Genomic DNA, 12,668 nt, shown 5'->3' with positions numbered 1-12,668 from the left:
GGAATGTACTTCCCCAACTGTACATATGTAGGCTGTTGTAGACCAATACAGCCATAGAAAGGTTAGACAAATGGACAAACTGAAGATAAATTATCTATATTATATACTTTTATATATTTATAAAGAATGAAACTTAAAAATCTTAAAGGCTAATGCTCTCAAGTTATGGCCAATTTTGTCTGTGGAGACCAGTGATATTCACTATACATTGTGACTTTTCTGTTTTCAGCCAGCTATTCTGCTTATTTAAACAGATCTATGGCAAGGAAGATGACCTGACTCTTGACCACCTTCCAAGAATTGGTTCTCACGTAATTTCTCCAGTGCTCAGACATTCTCTTCTTTGATTAGAAATTATAAAAACCCAGTAACAAGTTGTGTGTCATTGTAAAATGTGGTAACTCTGAAATTATTGTTCCCTACCTAAATAAGTGTACTTCCTTTGGTCAACTAATACATCTTTGTATTAGCAAAAGTTAGGTATTTGAGGTGAGAATAGAAAGGGTTAAGATTTTCCCGTTGAAATCCATGGAATTTTTTTAAAAAGATTTTATTTTTTTATTTGAGAGAAAGCATGAGAGGGGAGAGGGTCAGAGGGAGAAGCAGACTCCCTGCTGAGCAGGAAGCCTGATGTGGGACTTGATCCTGGGACTCTGGGATCATGACCTGAGCTGAAGGTAGTCAACTAACCAACTGAGCCACCCAGGTGCCCAGGAAGAAGCAGGCTCAGGGAACCCCACTCGGGACCTGAGATCCTGACCTGAGCCAAAGGCAGATGCTTAACCAACTGAGCCACCCAGGGACCCCCATAGAATTTTTAACTATTTATTATCTTTGCATTTAACAGAGATTAGTTTTTTAGGAGCAAATGAAAACCCTTTTATGAAGACAATTGTAGTTTTAAATTTACATTAATTTGAAAGACTGACAAGGGTTACTTAGGAATCTCTTGAATGCATCCTTCACATCCCTGTTCCTTAGGCTGTAAATGAGGGGATTCAGCATTGGTATCACCAGGGTGTAGAAGACAGAGGCCATTTTATCAGTATCTAATGAGTGGTTGGTCCTTGGCTGCAAATACATGAAGAGAATGGTCCCGTAGAACACAGTGACAGCTGTCATGTGAGAGGCACAGGTGGAAAAGGCTTTCCTTCGGCCCTCTGAGGAGCGTATCCTCAAAATGGCAAGGACGATGTTGAAGTAAGATGTTAGAACAATAATCATAGAGAAGAACAAATTGGTCCCTGCAGAGATAAACACCGCTGTTTCTGGAATGTAGGTATCAGAGCAGGACAATGCCAACAAAGGGACAGTATCACAGTAAAAATGATTGATTACATTGGAAGAGCAGTATGACATGGAGAACACACAGGAGGAGACAGTCAGTGCTGTGGTCAGACTGTAGAGGTACGTGAGGGACACCAGCAGTATGCAGACCTGTGGAGAGACCACCGCCATGTAGAGCAGGGGGCTGCAAATAGCCACGTAGCGGTCATAGGCCATTGCAGCCAGCATGAAAATCTCACCAACGATAAAAACCAGGAACCCACCCAGCTGGGCTGCACATCCATAGTAGGATACGGTTTTCTTTGTAACCAAGAAGTTTACGAGCATTTTGGGGGCAATGACAGTAGAGTCACCGAGATTGATGATAGCCAAGTGCCTGAGGAAGAAGTACATGGGCGTTTGAAGCTGAGAGTCAACACTGGTGAGGGTGATGATGCCCAGGTTCCCTGCCATGGTCAGCCCATAAATCAGCAGGAAAACAAAGAAGAGAGGAATCTGAAGCTCTGGGTGATCTGAGACTCCCATGAGAATGAACTCAGTCACCCGGGTGAGATTTCCTGAGGCCATTTATTTTGTTGCTTTCATCTTTTAAGGGGGAAAATGAGAGGAGATTAATAGATGGTCAAGTTGATTTTTCTGGGAGATGCTAGATTTTAGACTGTTTCATTTAAATTGGATAATTTCTGTTCACAGGTAAAAGTGTCAGATTTTAATTTTATTTCTCATAGTCTTTTAACAAAATTCAAAAATACATACTTTCTAGAGACCAATATCATGTTGTTAGAAGCGTTGCACAAGGGGCACCTGGGTGGCACAGTCGTTAAGCGTCTGCCTTCGGCCCAGGGCGTGATCCCAGCATTCTGAGATTTAGCCCCACATCGGGCTCCCCCGCTGGGAGCCTGCTTCTTCCTCTCCCACTCCCTCTGCTTGTGTTCCCTCTCTCTATCTCTGTCAAATAAATAAATAAATAAAATCTTAAAAAAAAAGAAGTGTTGCACAAAGCTATTAATTTTTCAGTTGTGTTAGATATAATTCATATTAGTTATATATACAAAATAGATGATATGTTTTGGTATTTATTTGCATATCTTAATACATTAATTATACTATTGCATGAATACATATTTGCATATGCACACGTCTCTCTGTATGTTTCCAATGATAAAAGATAGTTATGTATGAGCCAGAGTGAATTCCAGTGACTTTGTTATTTTTTCCTTAGGCACCACTGGCTTTCTCTTCAGCGCATACCTTGTCACCAACCTTGGGAATTCTTTATTTCTGTGTGGAATACTTTGAGTATGCTGGTTTTTTTCTTATCAGTTTCTACCACACCATGCTGATTCAGCTGCCCACTGACAGACTATATCTCAGTAGTCTTGCTGCTTTGTGTTAGCCAGAAACTGATTTTTTAACATAATCACATTTTTTTGTCCAAATAAACGAGTCCTTTCTATCACTCTAATCTTTACCTACTCAGACATGTCTCTATTGTTATGTTCTGGCAGCCATTTGTTGTTGTTGTTTTGTCTTTTTTTCCTGTCATATACTTCTTTCCTTTAAATTGTTTAAAGCATGTTCGGATGTTTTAAAAAAATCTTGTAGTTTTAATTTGCTCAGATTTGATTGCTTTGTGTTCCTTTACAGATAAATGAATGGAGAGAAGTACTAACATTCATTATGTACTATACTCTAGGCCCAGAACAATGCTAGCCATTTTAAAATAATGATCTCATTATTCTGTAGGAATGTCCAAGAAGACATACGGAATTTTTTCTACGTCTGAGGAGACACTGGGGCTCAATGAGATTAAGTCATGCAAAGAATCTGTGTACAATATTGATTAATGCTATGGTTTTATGGTTTTGCTTTATGTGTTTTGTTTGCTTGTTTGTTTGGTCACTTGGTTGGTTGGATGTTATGCCACCAATTACTAGCTGTGGGATTTTTATCAAGTGTTTAAATTCTTGTCTTGTGTGAATATAGTGAGATACTACACAAACACGGGTTAGTACAGAGGCTGTTAACAATAAGATATTTGGTGCCAGCTGTTCTTGTTATTAGCATGTTTTGAACAATTTTTTTTTCTTTTTTAAAGATTTTATTTATTTATTTGACAGAGAGAGACAGCCAGCGAGAGAGGGAACACAGCAGGGGGAGTGGGAGAGGAAGAAGCAGGCTCATAGCAGAGGAGCCCGATGTGGGACTCGATCCCGGTACTCCAGGATCACGCCCTGAGCCGAAGGCAGACGCTTTAATGACTGCGCTACCCAGGCGCCCCTGAACAATTTTCTAATATGGTTTCCTATTTGTGTCCCAGTAACTCATTCTACCTCACTGAGGAGTTTCATAGTTAAAATGGGAATAACAAGTAAATTAAAATTTTGCATATCCAAGCAACTGGGACACGTGATATCTAGCTATATATTTAACAAACAAATCACGTTGTGTTCTCCCACAACCTGGTTCTTTCTTAAATCTGTGGTGTTTATTGAATCGATGATGCTTTATTCCATACATCAAATATATGTCTGATGAGGTTATATGACAGTGTAGCACTAGATAGTCTGTATGTCTTTTCTCCTACCATCATATCTGTGAAGAAATACAAAGGTGAGTTTAAGGTGGAAAATACAGTGGCAACACTCCCTTTAAATAAAACATTTCCTGTTTATTTGCTGCATGTAAAGCAGCTGAGTACATGTTTCTTTCACTCTAAGATATAATACTCTCAATAACTATATCCTTAATTTAGCAAAAAAAAAAAATTCAACAAGAGTAATTATGGATTGTGTACTATAAATTTGTGCCATTAGCTTTTAAAAATACATCTGCATATATCATTACCACTTACTAATTCATTTTTCTAAATAAATATTACTAACGGCAAAGTTAGGATTGTTTTTATTTTGGTAAGTATATATCACTGAAATGAAGTATTTTTCTCCTGTTTCTTCAGAAGTTTTCTGATTTAATCATTTCTGATAAAGCTATGTTAGTTTTTGATTCATACTGTTTTAAGTTTGTTGTTGAAAAGAAATATTTTATAAGTCTGCCAAAATAACATGTCAGGAAAAGAACTTTAAAAATGTACCCAATTTTGATCATTTATACTACAATTTGGCCGAGAAATCATACTGCAAATGTTTTAAATAGCTACTGAAATAATTTCAAGAGATATTCGATTGGTCTACAATTTGTCTTGAACTTATTTAAACCTGAGTTGTGTTAGGGACAAACTGCATCTTGACACAAGCCGTCCATGTTCACCAGCAACTGAAAGCCTGCCAGTTGACATCAGGGAATCTTTCCATCATAGGGTTTGTCACCCTGGGCAATGGGAAAATCAGGGAGGGGAGAAACTTATTTTTCTTGATGTTTAGCAATTTAGTAGGTCTTCTTGGAGAAGAAATCTGATATTTCAAAGACACTTTAAGAAGTTTCCTGTCTGATATAGAATGCTTTCTAAAGCATCAGTTCTGCCAGCTCTAAGGCAGAAACATTCCTCTTTATCCTAAGGTGAAATAGAATCCTCATAATGACTCTTCATCACTCTGTAGAAACGCTCACACTCTAAGTTATCAGCAGTGGTGCTGGGCACTGTGGTGTGAGTCATTTCCCTGTCCCTTCCACTTACCCGTCAGAGAACAGAGATTTAAGTCCCCAGAAGAGAACGGAAAAGGTATTTCAGTCCTGAGTCTGATTTGAATCCATAAAGCTCCCTAGATACATGGTCTTCACATCCAGGATGAGTACTGAGTAAACCATTGGGGTGAACCTACCTGAACCAGAGATCACCTGAGACCGACTGCAAAGGTTCTGCAGGAGGCACGCTGAACAGATTTACAAGTGTCTGAAGTCCCTGAAGACACACACACTGAAATCAGCTTGTTTATGGGTTCAGTCCCTACCCATGAAAACAGGAATTCCCAGATAAAGTTCTGATTCCCCAGGGAAAGAAAGACCAATTAATCAAATCTCCACACAATTACACCCACAGAGTGAAAATGTGGGGATAGCCTAGGGATGTTTTTAGATGATACTACTGTGTAACAGTCCTCTGCAACAATTCACCCTTTGTGTGTTTGTTTCTTTTGAATTGTCCCCTGTGATGCTTGAGAAGCGTGGCTGCTGGCCCTGGGGTGGAGAAAATCCAACAGTTAGAAAACCCAGGATTCTGGCCCCAGTCTTCCATTTTACTGTGAATGTTGGGAATAGAACTGAATGCAAAGCCTCCATTCTGGTCAAGAACCAGACCAGTTGTATTTGGCATAAAAATCAGATGACATACAGCATAAATTCAAAACATGACTAAATGTCAGTTATTTTAGAGACTTTTAGAAGGAACCCATCATATGTCTGGTCCTATTGCTGTTTTTTAATTAAAATTATTTGATGCAGAATACATTTTTTCATATAATCTTATGATCTTTCTTCAAGCGTATATAAGTATTTTAACTAAATATTGATAACATTTTTATTGTACTTGTGTAGAATTTTCTAATCTGTAAGCTTTACAAGTCAAAAGGTTTTGTCCAAATGTTTGCCTTTGTATTAATAACTCCTAACGTAACACCCAGGGAAGAGTAGGTGTTCAAAAGATATTTGCTGACCTTTTGACTGATGCAATGAATGAGGAATAAGTGAATGAGGGAATCTAATATCCATCTTAAAATTCTGAAATAAAATATGAGGTTTTGTTTTCACTTCTGCCATCTATCTTTAATATGGTTTTAACTTTGATAAAGAAACAGTGACAACTTGCTCATCATTCTCTAGAATATTCACTACTTTAGGGCAGGACACACTGTTCCGTTTTCATCCTGGTGTTCTTAATATCTAATACGGGTGTGGCACATTCTAGGCTCTACCATTTTTGAAGTAAAAGACAAATTGTGGACCATAAGAAGAAATAACAGAGACTTTTACGTAGCTCATGTTGCTCATGACAATGAATTGAAATCCTGTGGTTTCTATCCACAGGAAGGGTTGTGTTGTTGCCTCCTCTGTCATGTCATTTGTAGATTGTCTGTCTTGTGACCAAAGTTAGTCTGTGCCCTGGTCAGTCTCTATACAGGACTATATTCCCCCATCAGTAATGATATATTCCCTCATCAGCTCTGCTAATTTCTCTTAAAACTTTTACTTTTCTTCAAGGAACTTTGTGGGTTTTAGCTCACATTTATACTCACGATACATCTCAGTTAATGTTTGCATCTGATGCAAACAAGTTTCGTGTTTTACAAAGGAACTTAACTGAACACGGTCAGTTTGCTGAGAAGCGTTCCTTTCCCCATGACACTGCAGCAGGACTTTTGTTTTAAATCAAGTGAAATTCCACATGTGAGTCTATTTGGGGGCTTTAGTTTTATGTGCTTTATTGGCTTCTCTATCCACATGTGCATTAATGACATGATTGAAAAGATAACCTGGCTTTATGAAAGCAATTTATGCCTGTTACTAAATTCTTCTAAGATACTGTCTCGGCTATTTTAAATCTTTTGCATCTCCATATAAATTCTGATATCAACTTAAATATTTAAAAATACTATTGGGATTGTTACTGTGTTCAATCTGTAGGATAATTTAGAAACAACTGCCTTTGTCATAGCATTTATTTCTTCCAACAAATGGAGATGGTATAATGCTACATCTCTGTTTTCTTTATAACTCAGTAATGTTTTTGTGGTTTCTAGCAACAAATTCATGCAAATCATTTATTAGATTTTCCCTGAATTTTCCCCTGTCATATGGATTTTTTCCCTGGTGTTATTGGTAGTTTAGAATTTTATTTTTACTTATGTTTTGCTAGTATATGGCAAAATAATTGATCTTTTATATGGAAACCTTATTTATACAAGCCTTGAAAATTTTCCTTATTATTCTTAATATTTCAGCTTGAAGATTCTTTTGAATTTTTAATGTATACCCAATTATGCCACTTAAAATCATAATACTTCAATTTATGCTTTCCTAAGCATGCACATATTCACCTATGATAATTTCACAGAATACTGCCCATCCCATGCAAGCCCCAGTACAAGGCTAAAACAATGTTAGTTATAGTATACTTTGGGTAATACATCATTTACTGAATTTTACTTATTTTCATTTTTTAAAAGGTTTTTTATTTATTCATTTCAGAGAGAGAGCAAAAGTGAGAGCAAGAGTGAGAGCAGGGGGGGAGGTCACAGGGAGAAGGAGAAGCTGACTCCCTGCTGAGCAGGGTGCTGGGGCCATGGGGCTCCATCCCCGGACTCCAGGCTGGGGTCATGACCTGAGCCAAAGACAGACACTTAACCAACTGAACCCCTCATTTACTGAATTTTAAATAGAATACAGGCGTACCTCTTTTATTGTGCTTCCCTTTGTTGCACTTTGCAAATAGTGTGCTTTGTTGTTGTTGTTGTTGTTTTTTTTTGCTTTTATTTGTTTTATTTGAGTAAGTTGGAGGCTCTGAACTTCAGTGGAGGAAGTAATTGCAGATGTGGTAGAAATAGCAAGAGAACTAGAATCCGATGTAGGCCCTGAAGGTGGCTGAATTGCTGTCATCTCCTGAGAAAATGTTAATGGATGGGGAATGGCTTCTGATGGATGAGGATGAGCAAAGACAATGGTTTCTTGAGATGGAATCTACTCCTGCTGAAGGTACTGTGAGTTTGTTGCAATGACAGCAATGGATTTAGAGTATTCCGTACACTTAGAGGATAAAGCAGCAGCAGGGTTTGAGAGGACTGACTCCAATTTTGAAAGAAGTCCTACTCTGGTTGAAATGCTATCAAACAGCATCACCTGCTACGGAGAAATCGTACATGAAAGGAAGAGTTAGTCGATGCAGCAAACTTCACTGTTGTCTTACTTTAAGGAATTGCCACGGCCGCCCCCACAATCTGCAATCACTGTTCTGACCAGTGAGCAGCCACGGACTGCTCATGCCAGGGCAGAAAGGTTATGAGTGGCTAAAGGCTCCGATGACTGTTGGCATTTTTAAGCAGTAAAGTTTGGTTGTTTTTTTTTTAAAGTATAATACATACTATGTTTTTAAGCATAACACTATATCACACTTAACAGATTAAAGTATGAACATAACTTTTAAACACGTTGGGAAACCAAAAATTCATTTAACTTGCTTTATTGTGATATTTGCTTCATTGTGGTGGTCTGGAACCAAACCTGTGATATCTCTGAGGCATGCTTGCATTGCTTTTTTTTTTTTTTTTTAAGACTTTCTTTATTTGACAGAGAGAGCATGAGAGACAGCACAAGCAGGCGAAGCAGCAGAGGGAGAGGGAGACTTGGGGCTTGATCCCAGGACCCTGGGATCGTGACCTGAGCCAAAGGCAGATGCTTAACCAACCGAGCCACCTAGGCATTCCTGTATGCCTGTGTTTGTATACATTCTCCACTCACTGTGAAGGGCATTTCTCACCTCTTTGTTCCTCAAGCTGTAGATCCTGGGATTCAGCATGGGGATACCAAAGTGTAGAATAAAGAGACCGTTTTACCAGTATCAAAGGAATCACTAGATTTGGGCTCCACATACATAAAGAATAGAGTGCCAGAGAATACGGCCATCACTCTCAGGTGTCATCCATAGGTGGAGAAAGCCCTGGGCCTGCCCTCTGCAGAGTTCATCCCGATCACAGCAACAGGGACCCGCATGTAAGACACGGGACTATCAGAAGAGATGACACCAAATTTAAAGCTGAAAAGATCAGAATTATCAATTTAATTTCATGTGTGCCTGAGCAGAGCAAAGCTATCAATGGTAGACCATTATGGTCAAAATGCCCTAATGATGTTCTGGCTACCAAATGATGGACAGCAAAGTTCTGCCCCCTCCTGCTACCTAACACCGCTTTCTACACTGAACTAAGTGACAATGAGCATATTCTGCAATGAAAGATCACTAAAATATGCATTTAAATACATGTACTTAAATATCAATGTAATTTTCAAGGGGTAATAAAGAGAGTTTTAGAAAAAGCTATTAAAGAAGTGGAAAAGACACCTTAATTTTAAGCAAAATACATTTTACTTCATAATTTTGCAATTCTTTTTGACTAAGTTTGTATTTGTACATATTTTAATCTTAGTTCCAATCTCCATTAGATGTGCATTTAGTCATTCAAGGGACAATCTGATGTCATTTCAGAGACTCTTCCAAGGCTTGTAGGTAAGGAAATGGGCAGTCCTCTTAAGGTAGACCTCATGGTGTGGTGGAGACATAGCAAAGCTGTGATCGTTTGTTTTTGCCTGACCTACAACTAAAAGTGGTGATTGCAAAGGACATTGGTACATTTGGAAACACAGGCATATTTGAAACAGAGAAATTGTGTTATAAACATATTGAGATAATTCTTTTACTTGAGAAGAGGCTGGAAAACATTATGGAAATGTTATTCTTGAGGTTAATAATTCCAAAAAACATCCAATTAACTACATATAACAATATCCTATTGGACATTTTGTAAAGGTCCAAATGAAATAAAATAATCATCGAACACTTAACGTCTTGGGTGAGAATTTTCTTAACAAAACTCCCTTTTCAGTGATTGCATTTTTTGTATTATTCAAAGAGTATAAGCTTGCTGCATCATAGCAGATGTCTGTAATTATAGATATTTTAATTAATTTATACTAAAAATCTTTACAACCTTGTATTCACCCAGAAAATTCAGTTATCAAAGCAGATAATTGAAGAGATGGCTAAATCTCCAAGGGGGTATCAGATCCTAATGGGGTCCTGAAGAGTCACTGGTCTGAGTTAGTCACAGAGACAGGTGCAGTCCCCTCACTTCTGAGGGGGGTATCTCTCTGTGCTCCCATGTGTTCCTGACACAAACCAGTTAAAAGGATTTATTGGTGTCTTTTTTCCTTTGAGGCTCTCTCTGAGGAGAAATGATACAAATCCATTATGCCTAAAGCATTCAAAAGCGTCAAAGGCAGTCGTGGTATATCTGCTAATTATGCAGGACATCCTTATATTCCACTACAAATAATGTTCTGTTTGATACCTTCCCACCGGTGTCTCCTCGTTAAGTCTTTCTACTCTAACCAGAGATCTGGAATCAAAACATAGTATCTGTAGGAAAGGTATTTGCATTATTCTCACAACCCTTGACTGTCTCCTTGTAATACAGTGGCTTTTTTAGGACTTTATTCCTACGGATATAATGGTGTTTGAATGATGCTTACTGCATCATTAAAAAATGTACAAGTAATAATAGTATATATGTACAGCTGTTTTCCCCTTTTTTTGTGGTGTTTTAAACTTATTATTGAAGTAAAATATAAATACTAACAAGTGCATACATCATACATTTTTACAAATCCAACACAGCTATGGAATCGGAATCAAGTATAACTGCTACGACAATAACAAAAATAAAATATTATCAGGACCCCGGAAGAGTCCTTCATTCTCCTATCACACACACAAATACACACACACACACACACACACACACACACACAACCATTATTCTGCCTTCTAACAGCATAAATTATTTTCACCCAGTTTTGTTATTTCATATGAAGAAATACTGTGAATGTTTTTGTTTGTTTGTTTGTTGTCTTTGGTGTTTTTTGGTCTGGCTTCTTTCAGTTAATATTTGTTATAGGTAGTTCTAGACTGCTCATTCTCATGTCTGTGTACAATGCCATTTTATGAATAGACCACAAATTAGTTATTCATTGTGCTATCATTGAATGTTAGAATTGGCTTATGACCAGTGATATAAACATTCCATTCCATCTGATGTTTTGATGAACATATAACTTTCTTTTTCACACCTTTGGGTTTTTAAGAAACAATACAATTTGGATTTTTGCCATGTATTTATGAAAGAGAATCGTTTATACTTTATAAAAAAATTGTCCTACTACACAGAAACATTTCCTGAAAATGGTAATTAAAAATAGTTCATCCCACATCCTTCACAACCACAGCAATATTTAACCTAGATTGGCTCCACCTGGAATGTATTTCCATCGGGCACATCCTTCAACTGAAATTGTTGAGTCGTAAGATATGCATACTCAGCATTAGGAAATAGTGCATAGTGAGTTTCCAGAGTGCTCGTATCAATGCACACTCCTACCAGCAGTGCAAATAGTTATGGTTGCTCAACATCCTTGCCAAGACTTAGTATTTTCCATCATTTTCTTTCCACCTTTATATATAAGGTGTATGGGGATCATCATGGTTTTAGCTTGTATTATTCTAATGCTGAATGAAATTGAGAACATTTTCATATGTTTAAAGCCCATTTAGATATTTTCTTTTGAAACATGGTGTTAATGTCTGTTGTCACTTTTGTATTGTATTTCATGTCAACTATTTATGGATTTGTAAGAGTTACTTTTGTATTTTGCACGAGTCCCTTGTCAGCTCTTCCTCTGATTCTGTAGGTCTGATTAAAGTATCCTCTCCCACTATGAGAGTTTCCTTTTCACACTATTAATTTTGATGAACAGAATTTCCATGTAAAGTTCAATTAATCATTTCAAATCTTAGATCGCTATTGTTTTGTGTGTTCTGTTTAAAATGTTGTACATATTTCTATATCACAAAGGTGTCCCAAGAATGATTTCCTTTCAATTGTCATTTGCTTTCACATTTAGATCTTTAATCCAAGTAGAAATGATTCTGTCTAGGGCCTGAGTATGTGTCCAGATTCTTTTTTTTTCTCAAAATAAATATATAGATTACCTAAGAGCATTTATCGAAAAGATCATTCTTTCTCTTTTCAGAAAATTCTGATGCATCTATCATATGCTAGGTGACAATGAATGTGTGGATTGTTTCTGAAGTCACCATTCCATTCCATTGATCAGTTAGTCTGATTTCTGGAAAATGTTTTTGTTCTTTTTTTTTTTTTTAATTGAAGTGCAGTTGACACACTATTACGTTAGCTTTATATGTACAACATAGTAAATCAACATGTTTATATCCTAGGTTAGGCTCAGTGCAAATGTAGCTGTCACCTGTCACCGTACAATGCTATTAAAATACCCTCAACTGTATTACCTATGCTGTGCCTTTTATTCCTATAACTTACTCATTACAAAACGGGAAGTCTGTATCTTGCACTCCCCCTCACCCATTTTTTTTCCATCCCTGTATTCCCCTCCCCACCGGCAACCATCAGTTTGTTCTCAGTATTTATGGGTCTGTTTCTGCTTTTTCTTTGTTTGTTTGATTTGTTTTTACATTTCATATATAAGTGAATTCATATAGTATTTGCATTTCTCTGATTTGTTTCACTTTCCATGATAACCTCTGTGCCCATCCATGTTGTCACAAATGACAAGAGGTCTTTCTTTTTTATGGCCGAGTAATATTCCATTGTATATATACATTCTACATTTTTATCCAC

At 37.3% G+C, this 12,668-nt stretch overlaps 1 protein-coding gene across 1 annotated transcript; it reads right to left on the bottom strand.

Annotated features, from left to right (window-relative positions):
- Positions 1-906: 906 nt before the first annotated feature.
- LOC103666074 (olfactory receptor 8J2) lies at positions 907-1,854 on the bottom strand. The gene has a single exon (XM_008694100.2). The coding sequence runs from the start codon at positions 1,852-1,854 to the stop codon at positions 907-909; it is 948 nt and encodes a 315-aa protein (XP_008692322.2).
- Positions 1,855-12,668: the final 10,814 nt, after the last annotated feature.

Source organism: Ursus maritimus, unplaced genomic scaffold, assembly GCF_017311325.1.
Source record: "Ursus maritimus isolate PB19 unplaced genomic scaffold, ASM1731132v1 scaffold_23, whole genome shotgun sequence".
NCBI lineage: Eukaryota > Metazoa > Chordata > Mammalia > Carnivora > Ursidae > Ursus > Ursus maritimus.
This window is presented reverse-complemented; position numbering and strand designations above follow the sequence as displayed.

What these genes read in the sequence shown, in the direction of transcription:
- LOC103666074 (XM_008694100.2), bottom strand. Translation starts at nt 1,854, where the DNA reads ATGGCCTCAGGAAATCTCACCCGGGTGACTGAGTTCATTCTCATGGGA.